General features: G+C 32.5%; 1 protein-coding gene across 1 annotated transcript; it reads right to left on the minus strand.

Annotated features, from left to right (window-relative positions):
* Positions 1-1,834: 1,834 nt before the first annotated feature.
* LOC117910695 lies at positions 1,835-24,543 on the minus strand. Its single transcript, XM_034824810.1, has 5 exons — positions 24,296-24,543; positions 24,000-24,172; positions 14,940-14,959; positions 11,736-11,869; positions 1,835-4,195 (listed from the first exon to the last, which is right to left on the minus strand). The coding sequence occupies exons 1-5, from the start codon at positions 24,541-24,543 to the stop codon at positions 2,125-2,127; spliced, it is 2,646 nt and encodes an 881-aa protein (XP_034680701.1). The 3' UTR covers positions 1,835-2,124.
* Positions 24,544-25,652: the final 1,109 nt, after the last annotated feature.

The raw sequence follows: 25,652 nt of genomic DNA on the forward strand, positions 1-25,652 counted from the left end.
AAGAAATCGGTTTGAAAGCAAAATAAGAAGGGAAATATACCAAAGAGTATGACGGTGGGGCTCGGTTGGAGCTGTTCACAGAGTTCAGCTCATGAAGGTGGGAGTAGTGTGCTGGTGAGAAGGTGATGGCTGGAGATGGAGGCCGACGGCAGTGAGAATGGTGACTTTGTGACTCTTGAATGGGTTGCAGTAGTGGTTTTAAACCAGAGAAAAAGCCAGAAAAGAAAAAGAAAACAGAAGAAGAGACAGAGGAGCGAGACTGAGAGAATCGTCTTGTGGGTCGGCCGGAGCGTGTGGTGGCTATAGCAATAATTCAAAGAAAGGAATCCATCCCTTTTTCGCTTTCCTTTCAATCTCTTTTCTGTCGCCATTAATCAATTTTCTGTCAATAATTGGCAACAGTGCTTCTCAAATTATTCAACTATGAAAATAGGAGAGGGCGTGAAACACCATTAAAATAACGAAATGGGGGTGGGGGTGATGGTTTTTTGGAAGAAACGATGGAGAGCATATTGAAGTTGGCGGGGGTGGTGTGAATTTGGAAGATGTAATGTTGGTATTAAGGTTTTTTTAAAGCCTATAAGAGAGTAGAAACATGGGTTTCTTAGTTGTTTCTTTGAGGTATTAACTTACTCATTTGTATATGTCACCGTGATGGAGATCTGCCAAGCTTGATTGGAGACGGTGAAGGGCGGCTTTGAAAGTTGGAGACAGTGATGGGTTGGGTTGAGTTCGAATTTTCAAGAGACTCAAACTGCTTCACCAATTAAATATTTAAGCTTTTGTCACTTGTCAGCTTCCTTCCCCTGTTTTCTTGGAGTTTTCTCTTCCTCTGTTTTGCTTGCATTTCATTTTTGGGCAGTTGCAGCCATCCGGTAACTACAATAACACTTACACCCACTTTCTCATTTAAAAAATTAAAATAAAATAAAATTCAATCTTAAAAATTTTGTATGCAATTTAGGTGAGAAATAATTTATCATATATTAGTAAAATTGTCATTAAAAAAGATTGAATATGACTAAGATAAGTTGTTTTTTTTGTCCCCATTTTGTTCTCTTATTTTCAAGTAAATTTAAAATTTATTTAATGAATTCTTATTAAATAAAACAAATCAAATATTATAAAAATCACTTAGTTTGATAAGAAACAAATTTAAAATATATCGACAAAGCTCCAAAATCAAAACCAAGATTTAATTACATGATGTCGTACCTCATCCAATTCTCAATAAATTATAATAAGAAAAATTGTATTGTAAGTGAATTTATTACAAAATTTCCAATTTAGCTCCTTATAATACAATAAAATCAAAAGAAATCAACTACCATCAATTTTAGTGAAATTTCTATAATTAAAACGGTAGACTATAATTCAAATGCATGTAAATATCCATTAGAGTTAATAATTTTAATTAATTTTGAAAAATCAAATGTTAGGTGGTGATGTTTTTCCTTAAATTAAAAATCCAAAAATTAAAGAATTAATCTAAATAATCAAACATGGGATTCAATTACAAATTCATAAATTTTAAAATGTATCACATAAAAACCACTAAGCAATTAATACGACTTAATCTAGAAAATTTTCAATACTTTATTAGTAATCAAACATAATTATTATAAATTTTTGTTATTATATTAAATCTTGTTATTTTGAAGCATTTAGAAATATGTTAAATTAGTTTTTTTTTTTGTGCCCAACCCCCTCTTTCCTTCTAGGTGATACGAAGGTTATATCCTCATCATGTGAAACTGAAAATTCTCTAATCACATTTTAGGTAAAAAAATAAATAAATAAATAAAAAAGTAAAGAGGGTTTTATGGGCCTAATCTGTTTTTAGAAACTCTTCATTTAAAATAAATAAATAAAGCCTAAATTTCCAATTCAGTGATCGGGTTTACCGTGCTTGAAGAACATAAGGCCGAGGAAGTGTGGGCCATAGAATTGGGCCTCCTTTCTATATTCTTATTTTGGCATTTCTTTACCCTTCTTGATTCCCATCCCACATCGAGTAGTTACGAAAGAAATGAGATGTTCAAATTACAAGCTTCCTCGTGAACGAGAAGTAGCATCAAAGTTCGCGGGCCGAGGTGGGTTTCACCTACCAGTATTTGGAATTTGTCACAGTATGGCACATACTGGATTTGGCAAGCGTGAACTGAGGTCGCTTTCACCTATCAGTATTTGGAATTGCTCGCTTAAACCGAGGTGAGACATAAGAAGGCAGACATGAGTGAGTAGCTCCCCGCCTCGCCGGAGCTGCTGACCGTGTTGAATCCATCCACAATGACTGGCAGCATAGCACAACATCTCCACCCACACCTTACTCACCATCTTCCATTTCTCTCCCATCTCCATTTCCAGTGATTTCAACGTTTTGGCAAGCCTACATGCCTCGAATAACACCGACTTGCTTTTATCTCCTTTCACTTCTTTGAGATCAAGTTCCGTGTCAACTCCAAGCACCAATTTGCAAGCTTCATTTCTATTAGATATGGACTCCCTTCTTTGCTGGAAGAATCTTTTAGCCTCTGAACAAGTGTCTCGGAACCTAAACTCCCCTATCCCTTTTGGCAGCATAAATGGACACATAACTAACAGATACAACATGTACTCAGACAAGCATTTGCTTAGTTTGCACCATGACTTGAGATTGGTATCTTGGGATTTGTCGACATCACAAGGATAACAGAGATCTGTAGCGATATGCCAGAGGAGGATGCTGTGATCAAATTCCACATCAATTATACTCCAACGAAGCGTTTCAAAAAACCCTTTTTTTCTAGTCACATAATCACCTCTGTGTTTGAGTAGCTGCCTGCGATCCCCGGCATCGTTTGTCATCTCTACGAGGCAGCAGAAGATGGGTTCCTTCATGTCATCCACCTTCTCCCAAGTCACGTACCAGTACCTCTCCAAGAATTTGTTCATGTCAAAGAACCTAGGAACCTCATCAAACTTGGTTTCGTCTCTGCGGCAAGAATCGATTAAGTTGTTCTGTGCCATGCGTCTAGACCATCTCTTGTCACTCGTTAGAACCGATCGAAAAGAGGTAATGGCTCGGCAAATGGAACCAGTCAGGGAGCACTTCTTACTGCTCAACCAGACAATGGTCCAGTCAGACAAAATCAGCATAATGATAGCGTAAATCTCCAGAAAAATTGCTCCAAAAAGTAACGTGTAAGTAATGTTGATGTCAATGTTTGAGAACTGGTGCTTATGGATAAAGAAGTAGAAGGCCGCTAAGGTGGAAATAGTGGACAAGAAGCTGGTAGTGCGGAGAAAAATGCCTAGTAGAGAATAAACCACTGTTCCCTTGGTGTAGAGCACATCATACAAGAAACTAAGCTCCATCTCTACCACTTTGAAGGCATCTTCGAATGACAATTCCTTGATGAAGCGCTCACTGGTTTTTTGGTTATCCAAGCTGAGGATGAGGTCTGCATATAGATGCTTGAATTGGTTCTCGAATAAGAAGTAAGCTTTATCAATATATTTTCCACCCGGTATAGTAATGTCATCACCAGCGGTAGATTGAAGTGGCATTGTACTCTCCACCATTGTCCCTTTCCATAAACCATAAAACATCACCAAATTAGCATAATCAGGTCCAGGATCAGGAACTGGAAGCAAAGAATCTCTAAAGTGATTCTTGCTTGCAGACCTCAGAACGCAAGTCCTCTCTCCATACTTGATAATTCCAGCCACAAACATTGGGATGGATAGAAATGTGAGTGGAGTTCCAGCCCATGACCTCAGAAACACGTAGAAAGCCACTCCAACTTGGACAACTAGTCCTAGCAAGTGCCTTAACCACAACTCATTATCTTCTAAGGAGTAAGCCGTGATAGTGTCCGGACCACCAAGGTGCAAGAGAAGGAATGGCGCCCAAAACGCCATGAGGGTATAGTTTGGATCCAGAAGTTTCCCTTCCGAATCTCCTTGGCTGTTTGAGAGGGTACCAAGGGATACTGTCGCCACCCAGTCTGCGGACAAGTAGGCCGACCAAATCAGGATTCTGATCCAAGGTGTGACTGTGTACTTTCGTCGGTTGCTAAAGATGATTAGGACGATTTGTAGGAAAAGGCTTAGTAGAACCATCAAGCGTAGCTCCCATTCATTCCAAAGTTTCTGCACACTTTCTGGGAATATCTGCATTGCTCTCGCGCCTGTTCTCTGTAAAAAGATCAAACTGAAAACAACTAAACATTCAAAAATATTAGAGCCAAAAATGAAGAATAAAATAATAAATTTGTAAAATAAAACTCTTAAATTCATACCAATCATTTTTCACTTTTATTCATTTGCCACTTGTAACTTTCCAACATTTATAACTCAACATTAAAATTTATCACTTAATTTTTAATCTTCAATTTTATTAAACACCTTATTAATAGCTTCAATTTTCACTTAAAATTAGAAAGATAGGTTGTTTCACCATTTTTTTATAAACTATTTTTAAATTAAAGAATAAAAATAATTTTTATAAATTTTATTAAAAGAAATAAGGGTTTTTGACAAGTTGTTTTTAAAAAACAAAAAACAAAAACTTGCTTCCATAAATTATTTTAAAAAATGATTTTTTTATTAAATTAATTAGTTAAAATGGATAAAATAATATTTTTGATATAAATGTCCTTTACTATTTCAAGTAATTAGATTTAAAAAATTGGACTTCAAATGATCCTTTTAATCAAATAACCCTTTTCTATTTTGATTTTGTAAAAACATTGTAAATTTAATTTATATAAGATTAATTAAATTTAATTCAAGTCTTATTAAAAATAAAATTAGTTTTTTAATTACAAATAAATTAAAAAATTAATAGGTTTTAGTAAAACATGAATAGTAATATTATAATAAAATCATAAATTATATTTTTTTTATAAAAAAAAATACTATTTATTTTAATATGTATTAAAAAAATATGGATATTAACATTTTCGTAAAAGAGTCATTAATTTCTTTTTTGTTAAAAGTGAATAATAATAATATTTAATGATAAATTGTTAGTAATATTGTATTTAAAATGAATATAAAATAAAGTTTAGCTTTTTTAACATGTAAATGAACAAAAAATTTTCATTACACGCACACATTTAGTCATCAATTACAAGCACAATATTTTAGAATGTTTGGATTTAATATATAACTAATCAAATCAATTTTTTGAATTTCAAATTATTCTCAAAAATTAAAAGGTTCATCAAAGAATTTAAATTATTAATTATGTGTTACTTAATTTAGAATCTATTTAAGTAATAAGAAAATTAAAAAATTATAGTTGTGTATAAAAAAAAATAGTGAAGTCATAATTCATGATATATCAATTTTCATCTCTTATTTTTTGTAGTAATTAGATCTATTTTTTTTAGTTTCAATTATAATATTTTTAATACTTGAAAATTTTTATCATTCAAGGTAGAAACATTTTTAAGAATCACTATCAAACATACTCTAAATTATTAACTTTTTAAATTAATTTATCAAATATCATCTTCTATTTAGCATTGAAACTTCAATTATATTGTTCCCTAAAATCAAAATAAAAGTATTATGTCTAGTAACAAAATCTAAACCTGTCCTACGTGAGTTAGAGCCAAAAAATGAAGAATAAATGATTAATGGTTGATAGGAAAAGAATATCATATGAGAACAACAACAAAAATAATAATAATAAACATAGAAACACACAATTGGGACTTTGGCAATAACAACATATGAACTTACAAGTAAGAAATACTTGAATAAAGGGCTGGTTTTGGCTCTCCTACGACTCCTTTTTGTGACTCACAATTGGGAGTCCTTTGTGTGTGTATTTATAAGGGAAAATAGAGTTTCCCTGGAATCTGAGGAAAGGATGTGGTGCAGGAGTTGTTGGTCACAGTACGCATACTTTAAGGGCATCACCAGCAACAACATGATATTTTCTCTACTTCATTATAATGCAAACATAACTCTTTTCCTTTCATTTATTCCCAATTTTGCTTTGTGCAGAATCATCTGATCACTAGAGTCACATTAATAATTGTAAGGGAGAAGCCCAGAGTTTAGGAGTTGGTCACAAGTCGAGGAACACATGCTAATTTCGCCTTTGATTTTGTGGAACACTGTTATGGCTGCAATATTGATGGGTTGATATCTAACCCAAATTCAACTGGAATAAAAAATAATTGATCAAAATCTAACCCAAATTGACTTCATACCCAAAGTATTAAGCCAAAACTTAACCCAACCTCATTTCTCTAAACCCGCTTGAGTTCAAGGTAGTCAAGTTTTATTTCAGGTTAATCGAGTTATATAATTCAAAATCCTTCTATAATGTTTTATTTTCTTCTTTTTTTTAAACAAAATTTCTATATATTTATATGAAAATTTAAATAAGAAAATAAGACAATTTAGATATAACAACAAAAATATAAAAACAAATTTGTATATATATATTTTTTAAATGAAGATATATATTATATAATATTAATTTAACATTTTTTCACAAAAATATAAAAAAAATGAATATTATTGTACAAGATAATATATATTATAAATATTAAGAAATATTAAACTAAATTCAAATTAGATTTATTCAAACCCGAGAAAAATATAATGTTTTTTTAATTATATAATTCAAAATTCATTTATAATATTTTTTTAATAAAATTTTTATATATTTATATGAGAAATTAAATAGTAAATAAAAAAATATATATGTAACAAAAAAAAAGTAAAAATAAATTTACATTTAAAAAAAAATGAAAATATATATTATATAATATTAATTTGATAGTTTTTCTTAAAAATCTAAAAAAAATGAATATTTTTATATAAAATAATATATATTATAAATATTATAGAACATAAAATTGCGTTCAAATTAAGTTTATGTTGTCCAAACCTTAATCTTAACCTAGGCACAAACCAAATTGAATTTGATTTGAAAACTTTAACTCAAGCTCAATCCCAATAATAAAAATGATTATCTACACCCGCCAAACATTATATCAAGTTTAGATTGAGTCGAGTTGACCCGCCCCAAATTGCACCCTAAGCACTATCCAGTGAATAATGAACTTGTGCATTCACTTGAAAAGTTCCCTATCATCAGTGACAGAACAGTACTATATTTACTGAGTATGGCTTATGCTTTCTTTTTCTTTTTCCTTTTTCACACCTCACTCGTTAATTTTCTTGTTTTTCAGATCCTCCTGTGCCACATTTTACCTTCCAACCATTATTTCTTAACTACGAAAAAACTCACAAGACTAGACAAAAGATTAGCACAGAAAGATGCAGCAGATTCTCCATGCCTTGTTCCTCTTTTTCTCCTTAGGCTCAACTCATGTGTCATTGACCAACTCAAAGATCAAAAGGCAATAATAATTTGTTTAAAAATTATTATCACATAATTTTATGTTTAAAAACGATATTGTAAAAATGTATATTTTTTAATTGATGGATAATTATGATATTTAAAAAAAAAAATTCTGTTATGGTATTATTGTCTTGATCATTACCTTGTTCATGGAAGCTAATATACAAATGTCGGTATCTTAAGTTTGCAACATAATATCTTTAGATCTTTGAAAATAATGTCTCAAATCCTTGGGATTGTAAGCTACATAAGGGGATTAGAGTGCTCAAAAGCCTCAGAATGGTAATCCTGATTATAATGCCATGTTAAATGTTATAAAATGGTGAGACTATGATTGCTGAGGTGGTGGTTCACTGTGTGAAGTTCATGAAGGTGGAGTGTAGTGGTGAGATGGTATGGTGGCCGACCAAAAAAAGAGAGGAAGAAGATTTGCTGGGAACAAGGAAAGCACCCCAAATCAGTTTTTCTTTTTCTTTTTCTTTTTCTTTTGACACTTTTTCTTTGTCCAGTTGGAATTTTCTTTAGCTAGATGGAGTGCTGATCAGGTAAATTTAGAACTCAAGCATAGTAGGAATAACCCAACCTAGAGTTTGGATTAGGTCTTGGTGGACATGAGACTGATCACTCCAAATCAATTTCTCTTTCTTTCTTCTTTTATCAGTTTTTTGAGCATCACCCAGAATTCTTTATTCACAGGAACATGTTTACAAGATTAAACAGAAGATTAGCACACAGAAATGCAGAAGAAGATTGAGGTGAACTGATGTAGTACAGCAAGAGAGTTGACAGTGGCAGAGTGGAGATTAAAAAAGATCGATCAGTAATTGGTGTCAATACCCTATATATATATATACTAGATTAAGAATCAAACAGTTAATATATATAGTTTGGCATCGTCCAGTTAATATATTTTTAGACATCTTCTCAGATGATTCTGATCAATGATTCAATCTTTTCTTGTGTCAATTCATTTTGGTAGTTGTTCTGATTTGAGAAAATCACAGTTAAGTACACGATCATGTGATCCATCCAACACCTTCAATTTGGCCAAAGTTTGGTTAACTTCATAGTTCAAGGTCCAAGAAAATCATGCCGGACCACAACCATGACCATTATGGGATGCATTTGGTTTGTGGGAATCAAAATGAAAATATGATGAGAATGAAGGTGAATAATAATGTTACATAGAAGAGAGGAATCAAAATACTAGTGAGAGCGAGATTTGATTTCTGTACTAATGAATTTTTTATTCCTACTTCCATTCTAAAAAAGTAATTCAAATGAAGTAATAAGTAGGAATGAAAATAATTTCTCATTCTCCTTATCTATTCTAGGTTCTAAACCTAATCTTAAGGTTATTCTTATGCATTTTCCATCCATGTACTTCTGCAATTTTGAGGAATTCAAACTATTTCCAAAGGAAGAGATAGAAAACAATGTGCTTAAAGGAAAACAAAAGGAAGATGTCAAATGGTATGTTTGGAAGTTGTTTTAAAACCTATTTTTCTGTTTTTCAGAACAAAAAAAGTAGGAAAACATGTTTGACAAAAAATAAAAAAATAAAAAAAATCAGTTTTTAAAGATATAAAATAAGGTTTTTTTCTTAGAATGTATACTTTAGCCGTACTTCAATTGTTTTTTAAAGATTGTTTTAAAAAAAATGACATAAATATAGAGAATGATTGAAAATAAAGTATCGAACATAAAAACTATATTTGAAAAATATATATAAAAAAAGGGGTTTAAAATAATGTATATATTTTCTGTTTCCCCCCACCTGTATGCATTCTCTCATTTCCCTTTTGCATTCTCTATTTTCCCTTTTTCATTCCCTCATTCTAATTATTTCACTCATTCTAACAATTGGCTTTTCCAAGCGAAGACGGAAATAGGTAAAAGAAATATCATACATGAGAGGAAGGCTTTCCGAGACCAATCTGACCAACTAATAAGACTGAATCCAAAGAATCGACTAAAAGTGTTCTACAATGTTTTCAGAACCGGACCGGTCATCGAATCGGAAAAATTATTAGTTCACGGTTCACTGGTTGAACCGACGGTCGAACCGGTTGAACTGGTGATGTAATAAATATATAATTTATATATTATATAAAATTTAAAATAATTATAAAATTAAAAATATATAAAATTATAAATTTTAATAATGTTTGGTTTTTATATTTGGTATATTAAATTAAATGATAAAGTTTAATATTTTAAATTTTATTAAATAGAAATATGTAATATTTAAGAATGAAGATATATTTAAGATGAAAAAATTTATAATATTTAATTTTTTTTGTATTTTATTGTTTTAAAATTATTCTATTAATTAGTTTATATTATTTTTTATAATTATTATTATAAAAATAAACAGGAATTTAAATATTTACATTTCTTTAAAGATTTTATATGATAAAAATTTGAAATAAAAACATTAATCTTAAGTCTTATTATATATATATATATTTTAACAACATTGCAATGCTTAATGGTTCAAAAGTTCCGCCCGCATGCGTCCAGTCTTCAAAGAGGCCATGTTAGTACTATTCTCAGTCCCACATCGGAAGCACATGAATTCTATGTGGTTCAAGTGCTCTATAAATAAATACCTTGCAACATACTTTGCAAGCCAAGGAAGCCAGCAAATTGGGCTTGGAGGCATGGCCCAAGGGAAAGATTTATAAGCTATATTTTTATTGGATTGGACCTGATGGCTTGAACCAAATATGAGTTTATAATTAGTTAAGTTTTCAAAATATTGGGCGTGGAATGGGCTCAATAGTTAATGGGCCTCTTAATAGTAACAAATATTTGTAGAATAGGAAAAAAAAGCTTGGCCGGGTAAAAAATCGGACGGTTTGACCAGTTGGTGTCCTGTGCTTCATCTACCGAATTAAGGTTGCTCTACGATCTTAGTTTCTGTAGATCAGGTGGAATCCGCCACCGAAACAGCGAATCTGGTTCTTTCTCCCGAGCCACAGGCCAAGTCCTCCGTTTCAAACACATCCGTATCGGAACCGAATGAAGTAGGCACCGGAACAGTGCATCCTGCAGTTCTTTCCTCTTGACCTCTTTGTTTCTTCAAAAAGCTCTCACTGGCCTAGATCCAGCAGCTGATCTACCACCAGCCTAAACTTACCATCCAAAAGCATTTGCATCCGTTTTTTTTCAGGACTAACTGGACCACAAGGTTCAGTTTCTCATCTCGAACCAGCAAATCCTGGTCCCTTAATGGACTTATAAATATCCGAGCTTGAAGCTGCAAACTCTTATATAGGAGCCATTTGGAGAAGAGAAAGCTGAGTGGTTTTCCGCAGGATCTTTTGCAGAAGTAGAGACGGTGTATCGTTTTCATAGCAGGCATAGCTTTTCTCCGCTCACACGGTTCGCAGGTTGGAAAAGTCCCTTCGCAAGAGAGGAAAGCCAGAAAGAAGAGATTGTATTCCTCCTTCTCGAACTCTCGTGATCTACGGCCACCCTTGGAAAGACTTTTTCCTACGATGGTGATTCCTAATATGAACGAGACAGGGGGAACGACTATTGCTGGCCTGTCCTACACAACGGATTTTTGACAAGAGTACGACAGTTTAAAAATTTACTCCTGTTAAAAATCCCCTACCTCCTCGCTCGTCGGTATTAGCAAAAGCTCCAACCTGGCCTTCTCTACCCGCACAATCGCCACACACGAAACCAGCCGTTCCTGATCTTCGACCACCCTGCCCTTCATTCAATAGATCGCTTAGCTCTACTCCTCAGTCAATCCCTGTGTTCATGGCTTTGAATTTTTGGAAATGCTTTTATTTTCTACAAAGATCAAGATGACCGCTTAATTCATCTGTCCTTTCCCGCTTCTGAATGAGAAGTGGTTTTTTTTTTATTCCCTGATCTACGAGCACCCTGAGAAAAGTGATCTATGAAACTTACAGGCTTTCGACTGAAAAGTGACCAATGGAATAGGCTTTAGAGTAGCTCTTTCCAAATAGGTCGAGAAACAAAATTTTAAGGAGCTCTCTAGTTGGGATTCACAAGTGTAAATAGAATTCAGGTCAAACATAGGAATTCCAGAGTAAGAATAATAGGCAGAATATCAGATCAGTTCACCTTAAGAGCTCATCTTAAGCCTATGTTCGCACGGTTAGAAATAGAATTTTAAGGAGAACAAAAGTCGTCATTGTTTCAACCAGCCTAGACCTTGATACAATTGAAGCCGTTAAACGAACTCAACATTCTCCGAGTCAATCCATGCAATCCAAAGTCTCATGAATTTTAAACAATTTCTCAGAAGAATAAACAAATAAAGCATAATTAAAAAGAAGAAGAAAGAAGTCGGTTTGAAAGCAAAATAAGAAGGGAAATATACCCTAGTATGACGGTGGCGGCTTGGTTGGAGCTGTTCACGGTGTTCCGCTCATGAAGGTGGGAGTGGTGTACTGGTGAGAAGGTGGATGGCCGGAGATGGTGGCCGACGGCAGTGAGAATGGTGACTTTGTGACCCTTGAATGGGTTGCATTAGTAGTTTTAAACCAGAGAAAAGGCCAAAAAAGAAAAAGAAGAGATAGAGAGAGAGTCTCGTCTTGTGGGCCGGCCGGAGCGTGTTTCTGTAGCAATAATTCGACGAAAGTAGTTGGTGGACAGCAGTAGTACTACTTTTAAGAAACCAGAGAGAAAGCAAAACAAAATAAAAAAAAACAGGTTTGATTAAAAAATTGAAAGTGAATAACCACTTTGATTGAAAAATTAAAAGGTTCATACCTACTTTGATTAAAATAATAATAATAATAATAATAATAATAATAATAATAAAACCTTGTTACGAGCAAACATGACATGATGATAAGAGAAACCGTGTGTGAATATCAATAATTACAATCACCGATTCCATTTTCAATTTTGTTGACTCATGAAACAAGTTTCTTTCATTAAATAAAGTCAAATCAATAATATTTTCTCCTTCACTTTTGTTGGATTCATCAATGAAGTTTCTTGTTGTGGAGGCCAACAGTGATCCTTTTAGTTATATCACACGGTGCCTCAAGCGCGTAAAAATAAACAGGTTTCACATTTGATAGCATTCAAATACTAATGAATTAAAACACACTACAAGGAAAAAAATATATATATGGTGACATTTATAATAAGTCACTATAAACATAGAGTGTCGCTACAACATAATATTATCTTATCCATTAACACCATAGAGGGTACCGATTGGTGACGTATTTGGAAGCAACACCAAAGAAAATAAATTGTGACACATTCAGAAGCGACACCATATATTTTTAGTGATTCTTAATTTGATATAGAGTTGTGTGAGATATATAAGGTGTCATATTAAATGCATCATCTTTGAGTTAGGATGTTACGTTAAATGCATCATCTTTGAGTTAGGATGTTACGTTAAATGCATCACATTTGAGTTATGGTGTCATATCATTGTAAATGATTATGGAAGATATGGTTGTTTCTGGTTGATTAGCCTGTAGATTTTTGTAATGCTTATTAATAAATAAGATCAACCTGTACATATTTTGTTCATAAATATAATAATCATATCACATTTAACTTATATTTTCGTAATGTTTATGGATTAACTTGTAATACATTACATCATCTAGTAATATTTGTATATCAAATGTTCACAAAACGATAGTACATCAAACCCACCAAAACTACAAAAGAAAAGTGAATGCACATTAAAACATGATTTAGAAATGTTAAGCATCCCAACATTCATATATACTTGCAATTCATATTCATAAAACCAACTAACCATAAAATGACACAAGAGTTGCATCCAAAAACTCAAAATTCTTAATGCCAAATAAAGTAACATTTATGTCCTATGATGTATGGCATAAGAGTCACATCTAAAAACCCAAAATCTTGTTGCCTCTTTCTCCTTTCTTTTTATTCTTCATACTGTCCTCCCAAGAGTATATACCTGCATTTCATAGTTTAATGAGTTTTAGAGTTCTTATTGAAAATAAAAGTTAATTAATGTTATAAAAAAATAAACAAATCTAAGTACTAATGTTTTTTTTTTCTTTTTCCCATTTTGATATATAAATAGTTCGTAAAGAATAAGTAATGTTGTACAATACCAATGGAAAATTCATATAACAACTAAGAGACTCACCATGCACGATCACGATACATCAACATGATTCATGATTGGTTATAACACAAAAGTAGTAAATTCTCCTCTAATTTCATCAAATTCTACTTAAGAATATGTTTTTTTTTTTTTTTATCATCAAATTGAAATCAAATGAAAATAACATTAATATCACAATAATTGGAAGTATGAAACTATGCACAATTCATTAAATGAGTAAAACCTTTAATGCAATAACTATAGAATCAACAATTATATCTTTAATGAATCTCATAACAAAGTAGTCACATTTGAACTCAAATAAAAACAATTCAAAAAAATAAAAAATAAATCAAAATATAAATATATCTAAAATTTTAGAAAATACTAATCTTCCACTTAAAATTTGTACTTTTTAAATTTATTTTTATAATTCATTATGCTTTTAAAAATCATTTTTAACATTTAATTCTTTATATATATATATATATATATATATATATATATATATATATATATATATATATATATATATAATATATATATATATATATATATATTTATTTATTTCTTGGAAGGATTTTCTTAATTTCAATATTTTTTTTAATGTTCATTTTGTGAAATAACAATGTCCATTAAATTTCATCTCAATTATATAAAATAAAATTTTAGTAACAAAATATAAAAATGTTTTCAACTACTAATACGATAGGTCATGATATTATAACAAACATGAAAATTGTGTATATAAGACAAAACCTAATTTATTATTAAAAAATGTTAAGAGAAAAAAATAGTATAAGAAAGAATTAAAGAATTTTTCATAAAAATGATTGATTTTTCATTCATAACTCCAATTTATATATTTTTTTTCTAATTAAAATAAATAATAAAAAATTGGATATGAAAAATATGTTCAAATAAAAATAATAAATTAATTAAAAGCATCAAAGGAAAATATATTCAATATTTTAAATTTTTTAGTTTTAATTTTCTTTAGATCAATAAATTATCAAACATCTTTGTGGACCCTCACCCGATCCACCGGACCGGCACGACTCGCTTTTAAAAGAAAAGAAGGAATGAAAAAGTTGAGTTTTCCAGTTTTGAAAAACCCGTCCCCAATGAGGAACGGTGTTGTATGGAGTTGCCACTTACTTTTTATTTTTATTTTTAAAATGGGGAAAATTAAGTAAGAACCAAAACCCCTAATGACCCCAGTATGGAAAAAAAAGGATCTACGAAAACTAGATTCTGGGTCCGGGGATCAGGTTACCCATTGGGAAGGTACCTCATGCGAGGTAGCACCCCTCTAGGCCCGGAACTCGGTCTCTACTAATGAATTGGGGTATGTGGGAGCATATGGGTCAAAGATGAAACCCTAGGCTAAATAGATGTCATGAATCACACAATCCTAATTGGTATTTGGCATGCATATGAATTCAACCAACCAAAACAATGGGTGCGTACCTGTGGTCCCCAGCCATGCGCTACATAAAAGGTCAACCAAACACAGATAAACATGTAACAAACATTCAGGATTAAGCACCATGTATGCATATGATTCAATAATCAAAACCAACGATGCATACCTGTGGTCCCTAGCCATGTGCTACAACAGAGGGTGAGTCAGCCACGCAACATGTATTCAGAATCAAGCATCCAAGCTTGTGCCAAAAAGGAAGATAGCTGGTTGAAATGAGGTAAGGGACTCCTCAAATGTCATACAAATCGAACTAGACTCATCTAGACCACACCACCCATAACTTCAAAATTGCTCATACTAACTGAAATCAAACACTGACTTAAACCTTCAAGATGGCTCACAAGTGCCCTATAGCAAATGGGTTTGAGCCCTAATGGATAAGGGCTCGAAAAATGCCAAAATCGAGGGCTACCTAAAGTCCTCCAGCAGAACAGGTTGAACTAGTTCTCAACTAGTACAACCTATTGAGAAGAATTCCCAAATTTTTCTAAAAAACTCCTAAATGAGTGAGGATTCAAACAAAAGAAACGGTTCTCAATTCCGAGCCTGGATGAGTGAGAACCAAACAAAACCCGATCAGGTGCTCCTCATGACTGATAGAGTCAGCCAGCCATGGTGCTGAACCGGTTGAACCGGTTTCCAACTGGTTCAGCTGGTTGATAAAAAATCCCAAATTCGGTCAGAAAGTTCCTAAGTGATTAAGGAAGCAAACAAAAGAAACGGTTCTCAATTCCGAGCTCGGATGAGTGAGAACCGGACAAAGAAAGATAGGTGTTCCTCATGGCTGATAGAGGCAGCCAACTATTGTGCTGAACCGGCTGAACCGGTTGATAAAAAATCCCAAATTTGGCCAGAAAGTTTCTAAGTGATTAAGGAAGCAAACAAAAGAAACGGTTCTCAATTCCGAGCCCGGATGAGTGAGAACCAGACAAAGAAAGGCAGGTGTTCCTCATGGCTAACAGAGGCAGCCAGTTATGGTGCTGAACCGGTTGAACCGGTTCGCAACCGGTTCATCCGGTTGATAAAAAATCCCAAATTCGATCAGAAAGTTCCTAAGTGATTAAGGAAGCAAAAAAAAAGAAACGGTTCTCAATTCCGAGCCCGGATGAGTGAGAACCAGACAAAGAAAGGCAGTTGTTCCTCATGGCTGACAGAGGCAGCCAGTTATGGTGCTGAACCGATTCCCAACCGGTTCAGTCGGTTGATAAAAAATCCCAAATTCGGTCAGAAAGATCCTAAACCATTCATAAGCAATCAACAACAATCATGTGTGGCCTTTATTATCCACACCCAAGCAATACAATCTTCATATTCAAAGGGAAGAAAAGATGATGAGGAAGGAGAAAAAACATATGAAGATGAGGAAGATAAACTGTAAGTAAAGAAAATTCAGCATGCTTACCTCAGAATCTCCACCAAATATGATCCGTGTATGCCAATGATGACTCCCAAAACTAAGATGATGTCATTCTTCTCTTCAAAGAAACCACAGTGCTGAAGCTTTCCCCCACGCTCTCAACTCAGAAGATGCTCCTGACCTTTTTGTTTCTCTCACCAGCAAAATTTCCCCTCTCTCAGAAATGCCAAAAGGTCATTTGCTCTCCTCTCTTCCCACCTTTTATACTCATACCCCTCTCAGAATTTGAGCCTCCTGGGTTCCTTCCCCTTCAGCACCGAAATCCCCTTCATCAGCATGGGAACCACACCCTTCATTACTTCTCTTAAACTTACGAGGCCAGCTCACTCCCTTCAGTTTTCAGCTTGCTTCACCACCAAGAATCCATATGGATTCGTGGTGGGCTGTAAGGAACCCAAACCAAGGCCCAAAATGGACCCACAACATTGCCCAAAACCAATCTGGAGCTTACGGGCCTGAGCCATGTAGGATTTGGGCCCCAAAATTACTAGAATTAGTGTTTTACCTCAGCTGACTCAATGAACCGGCTGAACCAGCCGAACCGGATGCCCACCGATCGAACCGATGGCAAAAAAATTTGAAAATTTGACAGAATTTTCCTAGAAGAGTAAGGAATCCATGAAAAAAAACGGTGCATGATTCCGAGTTCGGAAGAGGGAGATATGATCAAAACAATTACAAAAAATCAGTGTTCTACACCGGCTAACTCGATGAACCGGCTGAACCGGCTGCCAACCAGCCGACTGGTTGCAAAAAATTTTGAAAATTTTACAAAATGTTCCTGGAAGAATAAGGAATCCATAAAAAGAAACGGTTCTTGATTCCGAGTTTGGATGAGGGAGATACGATCAAAACAAGCCCGAGTGCTCCGAACCTCAACATGCCCCTATAAAATCCAACTAAGCTAAAACATCGGGATGACCCCACTTCCTTCCTATAGCGTGATGTGAACAACTAGGAAAATGGCCATGGTGACCCTCCAAAATGAACCACATATGCACCACAATGGACCACAGACAAACCCACACGAGGCTCGGACACCGACTAAGCCCAAAAGGGGCCCTAGTGGTGCCATATGCGAACGATGGGTGGATGTGACACCCGAAGGATAAATGCCAGTGTCGAGGGACAAAATTGAGGGTCTACATCTTTTTTAGAAAAAAAGAAAAATAAAGAAAATGAAGAGTTTTATAGAAGGAATTGGAAAATTTTTGTAATAAAAGGATTTTACAGAAATTTCCTAACCTTGAAAGGAAAATTTCATCATCAATTTCAAATTACTCAAAAGTTTGGTCAATGCATATAAAAACAATAAGAAAAGAAGGCAAAAATAAACATATTTTTAGAATCATTTTGCGGGAGATGACAATATTGAGAATAATTTTCTCAAAAATTATTTTCCAAATATGACCAACCAATATCTTCATCACAATATACTATAATATTCTTAGAAAATAAACAAACATTCAAATTAAAGGAAATTTCATTGAAAATAAAAAGAAAATTATAAAACATCTTCTTAAAAAAAAAAAAAAGAGTTTTATGGAAGGAATTGAAAAAATTTATGTAATAAAAGGATTTTATAGAAATTTTCTAACCTTAAAAGGGAAATTCTAAATTTTGGTTCATGCATGTAAAAACAATAAGAAAAGAAGATAAAAACAAAAAACAAAAAACATATTTTAAGAATAGAAAAAATATGAATAGAACAAGATGAGATATTAACCATAATACCATGTAAAAGAATAAAAAAAAATCAAAATATAAGATTTGATCATTTTTATAGTTATAAAATTTTTCATTCCTATTTAAATTTTAAAAAGCAATTCATTTCCATTAATTTTAAATTTTTATAATTCATTTACAATTCATTTTAAATTTTCATGGAAACTGTTTCATTTTTCCTTTTGTGGGAGATGACAATATTAAAAATAACTTTCCAAAAAATTATTTTTCAAATATCACCAATACATATCCTCATCACAATATACTATAATATTTTTGGAAAATAAACAAAAAGTCCCATCAAAGGAAATTTCTTGTAAGATCAAAAGAAAATTTCATATTGTAAAATGTTTATCTCTCATTCTGAGTATCAAAGATATTGAAAAATCATTCATCTATCTTATTTTCATTCATTTTGGGGTTTATGGGTTTAACAATGAAATAGAAGATGTGGTGAAATGTTAAACCTAATTTTTACTTTCCTACAACTCAATAAAAAAACACTATTTACACAATCCACATTACAGATATACCAAATCAATGAATATAAATTAATTATGCTAATAAAGATTTTGATATTAATATAAAAAAAAATGAAAATGATAGATCTAAAAGATTTTGGGTTACCTGAGAGTCCACGAAGTAGAGAAGAGTAGTTATGTGTTAACTATGGGTATGAGAAGAGGTAGAAGAAAATTATGGTTAGGGTTATGGAATGAGATTTTCAATGAATATAAATCAATTATGCTTATAAAGATTTTTAAATTTTAAAAAAAAAATTAAAATGATAGATCGAAGAGATTTTGGGTTACCTGAGAGTTCACGAAATAGAGAAGAGTAGTTGTGTGTTAACTATGAGTGTGAGAAGAGGTAGAAGAAAAATATGGTTAGGGTTACGGAATGAGATTTTTCTGGATCATGGATATGTGAAAACAATGAGTTTTTTATATACTATTATTATTCTCAAAGTTGGGCCCATTAAGTTCATAGTATTTAAAAATTTTTATTTTATATGGTGTCACTTTTCAAAAACTGACATTATAAACTTAAAATTAATATTATCCATTTTAATTGAAAATTTTTATAGATGTGTCACCTTTATGGATTTTAAGTCATATGGTGTCATTAGTACTTGATATATATAAAGGCTACAATCCTCTAGCAACAAATAGGTTTTTATTATTGGATCACCCAATTGAACTAGAAATATTAAGGATCATGATTTATTGGTTAGTGTATTTGGGGTACAACTATGGTCGATCATCGTGATGTGATGTTAGGATGACATTATAAATATATAATTTATATTTTATTAAAATTTAAAATAATTATAAATAATTAAAAATATATATAAATATTAACATATTAATAATATTTGATTTTTTAAAAACTTTAATATTAATAAATTAAAACATGAAAAAGATAAATATAGATATATTTATATTTTCAATTTTTATCTTATAAAACATTTATGATCTTTAAGTGTAAAGATATACTTAGGATGGAACAAATATATATATATATATATAGTACAATCAAATAGGAGAAAATAATTTTACTTAATATTTTATTTCTTTCCTTAATATTTTTTGAGAACTAAACATATAATTTATATAGAAGTCTTAAAAGAAGTGAAATGAATTTGAAGTAATATCTAACAATAATTTATTAACTTTGAATCAAATTTTATTTTCTTTTCACTTTATCTTTTTTTATTTATTTTAAAATATTAAAAATATAATATTATTCAAAATTTGCTAAAATATAACAACAACAACAACAACAACAACAACAATAATAATAATAATGAAGTTCTAATATTTTATAAATTAAAATTAATTTGACAAGATAAATTATTAATATAATTTTTAATTATTTAAATAAATTAATATAAAAAGTTATTACCACATATTTGTAATAAAATTTTAGAAATAAAATATTTTATATAAATCAATTTAATTTTTTATTTAAAATATAATAAAACATGCTTTAATAAAAGTATTTTTTTAATTTTTAAAATATATAAATATAAATATATTAAAGGAATTTAAGCTAATTTTTTTATACAAATTTGATAAATATTATTTTTAATTATACTTATGTAAATTACACTTATAAAATAATTTTAATATGTGTTTTCTTACTTATTTTATCATTTTTTTTTTTTAGTTTTCTAAGTATTTTCATGAATTTTGAATTATTTTTATTTGATCCATATTTTTGTCAAAATATCCATCGATATTTGTCTGATATTTTCGATATATCCGTAAAATCCAAATACCAATATATCCATATTTACAGATATTTCAAATATTGTTTCTCATTTATTTAACTATGGAAACATATAAGAGCACAAGTAATCAGAAGAAGATTAGATTTAGTCGAACTCGTGTAATAATGGAAGCTAGTCAACAACGGTGGTGCTGTTGAAATTAATGGATATTTAGGGTTGTAGGTTTCAAAAATTATTATTACATAACTTTATGTTTAAGGATGATATTTTCAATTTTTCTTTTTAAGTTATTGATAATTATGATATTTAATTTAAAATTTTTTGGTACTATTAGAAAATACACTATTATTGTCTTGGTCATAACTAGAAGTGCTCAATCTCTTTTGAGCTATAGGAGATTACCCTGTTCATGGAAGCCAACAATGATGTCCAAATATAAATGTCAGTATCTTAGGTTTGCAATATAATATTGTTCTTTGAAAATGATTATCCCAAGTCCTTGGGGATTATAAGGTACATAAGGGGATTGATGTGTAGTAGAGCCTCAGGATGTTGAGTCTCACAAGTCGAAATAATTCAAAGTTGAATGTATAAAAAGGTTTTACCTCCCTACATTAATAATCAATTTGCTTTAAAATGAGATGACTAAACCCTTGAGCTTATCAAGTGGTCTCAAGTTATGGATTCACGTCACCAAAACCTCATGTTCTCAAATTTTAAATTTATGATAATAGTGCTCGTTGGATTAATATGATAGCATAAACACAAAGCCCCAAAATAAGCTTCAAGATAGGTGCGTTGTACTTGGTTTTCAATCCTAGGATAGAAGTACTATAAAGCGCTAGCTAGATAGTAAACTCCAAGTTTTCAACATTAAGATGGATGTGATATAATTCTCAAAGATGGTTAACTCGACAACCTCATTGTAAGTTGTCTTGGGTTTCATCTCTATGATGGGTGTGTTCCAAGCCTTTTTAAGTAAGCTTTGGAAAGTCATCATGTCCTCCTTAGAACAATAAGTGTCGAGATATTAGTATTATAATGCCTTGGGATGGTTGCTTGGCCTAGAATGGTTAAACTGTGAGATGGGTGCACTATAAAACCTTAGAATAGGTTTATTGTAAGCCTTCGGGGGTGTTATTGTTTATAGATAATTAATTGTCTTGGGAAAGTGTGTTGTGCACCTTGATACAGTAATATAAGGGTTCGTTTGGTAATGATTTTAGGAAGTGTTTTTAATATAAAAAGTATTTAAAAAAAAAAAAAAATTAAGTGCTTGTCAAAATAATTAAGTATTTTTTTGAAGTACCATGCCTTTAAAATCTTTAATTATTGAATTTTTGAAAATCAATGTCAATATTGTATTTTAACTACCTAGCTACAATCTAAAAATTAAATTGAGGTATTAACTCCACTAAATAATAGAATGACCATAGCTCGAACAAACATTAATTAAACGTGATAAAACTATAGACTAAGTGGACATTGCTAGTTTTGGACAATGTAAAACCAGTGTGCACCCAAGACTCGAAGATATAGTATCTAATCAGATGAAAAGTTTGGGTATTCTCTTGAAAAGTTTAGGTATTTTGTATATTGTATTGCATTATGCTTGGTTTAGGAATGTATTAAGAAAAATTATTTTTTCATATTAGGATAATTTCATTTATCTCTCTTAAAGTTTTGACTAAATATATATAACTTTTATTGATTTGAAATTTCATCAAATATCTTTCATATATTTTATATTTGCTCTTTTCATTCACCTCTCATTTCATCTAAAATAAGAAAGGTGTTTGGTAAAATTTCAAACCAATGGAGGTTAAATGTATTTGATCAAATCCAAAGGAGAGATGAGTGAAATTAATATTTCATGTTTGGTTTTATCATAAAAAATATAATTAAAATTAATTAAACATAAAAGGTATGTTTAATGTGGAATAAAGAGGTAAAGAGAATAAACGAGAAGTATATTACACAAATAGAGGGAGATGTATGAATTGGGATCCAAAAAAATAGTACTTTGTATCTATCTTGCAAATGTAGTTTGTAAGTATCCTATATGCAATATAATTCGTTGAGTCAAATACAAAAACATGAATCCTAAACATATGAGTATTTGAAATATTAAGGATGGCCAAGGATTGGTTTTACTTCACCATCTAATATTTGGAATTGCTCACTTAAACCAAGATGTGCATTAAGAGGCAGGCATGAGTGAGCATCTCTCCACCTCGCCTAAGCTGATGGCCGTGTTGAACCTATTCACAATGAGTAGCCGCATAGAATAGCATATCCATCCACACATGACTTATCATCTCCCATTTCTCCTTTGTCCTTGCCATTTCCGGTGATTCTAATATTTTGGCAGGCCTATATGACTCGAATAATACGGACTTGCTTTTATCTCTTTTCACATCTCTAGGGATTTTTTATAAGAGTACAACAGTTTTAATTAAAAAATAATTTCTAAATTATTTTTAAATGAAAAACTGATTGAAGCTGGTGGATAAGACTGGAGAGGAATTGAACCCACACCCAATTGTCATAGGGAAACAAAGTAAGAATATAGAATTTATATTAATGTCATTTGCTGTAGAAACAAATTAGATAGACACAATTTTTTATGTTTAGTAGTCAAAGAAATAAGAAAGAAAGATAGCAAGGCAAAGTTTGAGGCATTGAGAGATGAGAAAAAGTGGGGGAGATGCATTGTTCCCATTCATGTATAAGCAAAATATAATATTTAATGGGGAGGGAAGCTGACAGAGTCTATGATGCTAACTCCATCCTTTTCGGTTGAGATAGATTTGTGGGTCAAACCATTCAGGGGATGGGATTTAAAAAGAAGTCTGTCTAATTGAAGATTTCGGTGAAAAAGACATGAATTCACCTTGAGAGAGAGAGAGAGAGAGAGAGTGAGGAAAAAAGCAGATTCCTTTTCAATCTTAGGGCTATAGGTAGGTGCTATTCCTGATCACGACATACCATAATACATACCATAAGGCATATATTATGAAGAAAGAGATCACTTTTATATATGTTTATATATTCCTTCAGCTTGATGGAAGTCATCATATGAACCCACCTGCCTCTTGGATTAGCTAACCTTCATTGTGGTTTGAGAGGGAGGGAGGGAGGGAAAGAGAAAAGAGAAAACGGAGATGGAGCCTAGTCAACCTGGCCTCTTAGAAGAGTTTCTAGCTCTAAGAAGAGACACTTGCAGCACTTTCACTTCTGCAGTGAATTATTTTTCCTATTATGGTAATTTAAAAATTATTTTTTAAAATTGTTGTACTCTTATCAAAAATCCCTCTAGGTAGCAGTTGCGTATCACTTTAAGCAATGATGTGCAAGCTTCATCTCTATTAGATATGCCCTCCCTTTTTTTGCTGAAAAAATCTTTTGGCCTCTGAACGAGTGTCTCGGAATCTCCCCTATCCCTTTTGGAAGCATAAATGGTCATATGACTAGGAGATGGAACATGTAATTAGATAATAACTTGCTTATATTGCACCTTGATTTAGGATCAGGGTCTTTATGATAAAAAAGAACTGCCATACATATCTGTAGCAATATGCCAGAGAAGGAGGCTGTGAACAAATTCCACATCAACTATACTCCAACCAAGTTCATTAATATACCCCTTTTTTGTAATCACATAATTACCTCTGTGTTTGAGTAGCTGCTTGAGATTTCCACCTTCGTTTATCATCTCTAGAAGCCACCAGAAGATGGATTCCTTCATATCATCCACTTTCTCCCAAGTCATGTACCAGTACTTGTCCAAGAATTTGTTCAAGTCGATGAACTTGGGAACCCGATCAAACTTGGTTTTGTCTCTGAGGCAAGAATCAATTAAGTTGTTCTGTGCGATGCCTCTAGACCACCTCCTGTCACTGGATACAACTGATCGAAAAGAGGAGATGGCTCGACCAATGGAATCAGCCAGGGGTTCCTCTTACTGCTCAACCAGAAAATGGTCCAGTGGGACAAAATCAGCATAATGAGAGCATATATAAATCTCAAGAACAATAGCTCCAAACAGTAACGTGTAAGTTATGCCGATGTCAATGTTTGAGAACTCGTGCTTATCATTGAAGAAGCAGAAGGCCACTAAAGTAAAAATTGTGGAGAAGAAGCTTGTGGAGCGGAGCAGAAGGCCTAGTTCAGAATAAGCCACTGCTGCCTTGGTGTGGAGCACATCATACATGCATAAAACCGAGCTCCATCTCTACCACTTGGAAGGCATCTTCAGATGGCAAGCACCTGATGATGCTGTCACTGATTTTTTGTTCATCCAAGCTGAGGATGAGGTCTGCATATAGATGCCTGAAGTGCCCCTCGAATAAGAAGTAAGCTTTATGAATATATTTTGCATCAGGAATATATAGTAATGTCATCACCGACAGTAGGTGGTGGAAGGGGACATTTAATCGCCACCTCAAAACCCACATCCTCTCGTTTTCTTGAACTATAATCCTCCATGAATTTATCATAATCAGGTCCAGGATCAGGGGGTCGGAGCAAGGAGTCTCTGAATTGCTTGCTGCTTGCAGACCTGAGAACCCAGGTCCTCTCTCCATACTTGATCATTCCAGCAATAAACATTAGAATGAACAGAAAAGTGAGTCCAGTTCCTATCCAGTACCTTAGAAACACAACCAGCCGCTCCAACTTGGACGACTAGTCCAAGCAAGTGCCTCCGCCCCAACTCGCTGTCCTGTAAGGAGTAGGCAGTGATGCTATCCAGCCCACCAAGGTGGAGGAGAAGGAAGGGTGCCCAAAATGCCATGAGCGAATAGTTTGGATCCGGGGAGCTTCTGGAGAGAGTACCAAGCGAAACAGTTTGCCATCAAGTCTGCTAACAAGTATGGCAGCCAAATTAGAATCCTGATCCAGCTTCCAGCTATCCGTTTTCGTTGGTTGCCAGAGATGACGAGCATAATTTGTAGCAACAGACTGAATAAAACCATCACACGGATATCCCATTCGTCCCAAAGTTTTTGTTGCACCTTTGAGAAAATCTCCATTGCCTGCCTCTTCTCACTACGTAATTATGAGATTAATTCACTTGCAGTTTTTTCAGATTCTCCAGTGCCATATTTATTCCCTAATCATTATTTAACTATGACAAACTTACAATAGTAGGCAGAGAAGAGATACGTGTGGCATATATATAATATATGAAGAAATGTGTTGTGATCAAATTCTATCTCATCTACACTCCAAACAAATTGGTAAACTTAATTACCTCAAACTATATGCTTCTGTGTGGCTGCATGTGTAATTGTCTCATATAATTCCCTTCAACCTTCAGAA

The sequence above is a fragment of the Vitis riparia genome, unplaced genomic scaffold (genome assembly GCF_004353265.1).
Source record: "Vitis riparia cultivar Riparia Gloire de Montpellier isolate 1030 unplaced genomic scaffold, EGFV_Vit.rip_1.0 scaffold820_pilon_pilon, whole genome shotgun sequence".
Taxonomy (NCBI): Eukaryota; Viridiplantae; Streptophyta; class Magnoliopsida; order Vitales; family Vitaceae; genus Vitis; species Vitis riparia.

What these genes read in the sequence shown, in the direction of transcription:
- LOC117910695 (XM_034824810.1), bottom strand. Translation starts at nt 24,543, where the DNA reads ATGTATGATGTGCTCCACACCAAGGCAGCAGTGGCTTATTCTGAACTA. An exon ending in GCAGCTACTCAAACACAGAG is followed by an intron (nt 14,960 to 23,999) that starts GTAATTATGTGA and finishes CCTTTTATGTAG; the next exon opens with CGCATGGCTGGGGACCACAG. An exon ending in CGCATGGCTGGGGACCACAG is followed by an intron (nt 11,870 to 14,939) that starts GTACGCACCCAT and finishes AACCCATTCAAG; the next exon opens with GGTCACAAAGTCACCATTCT.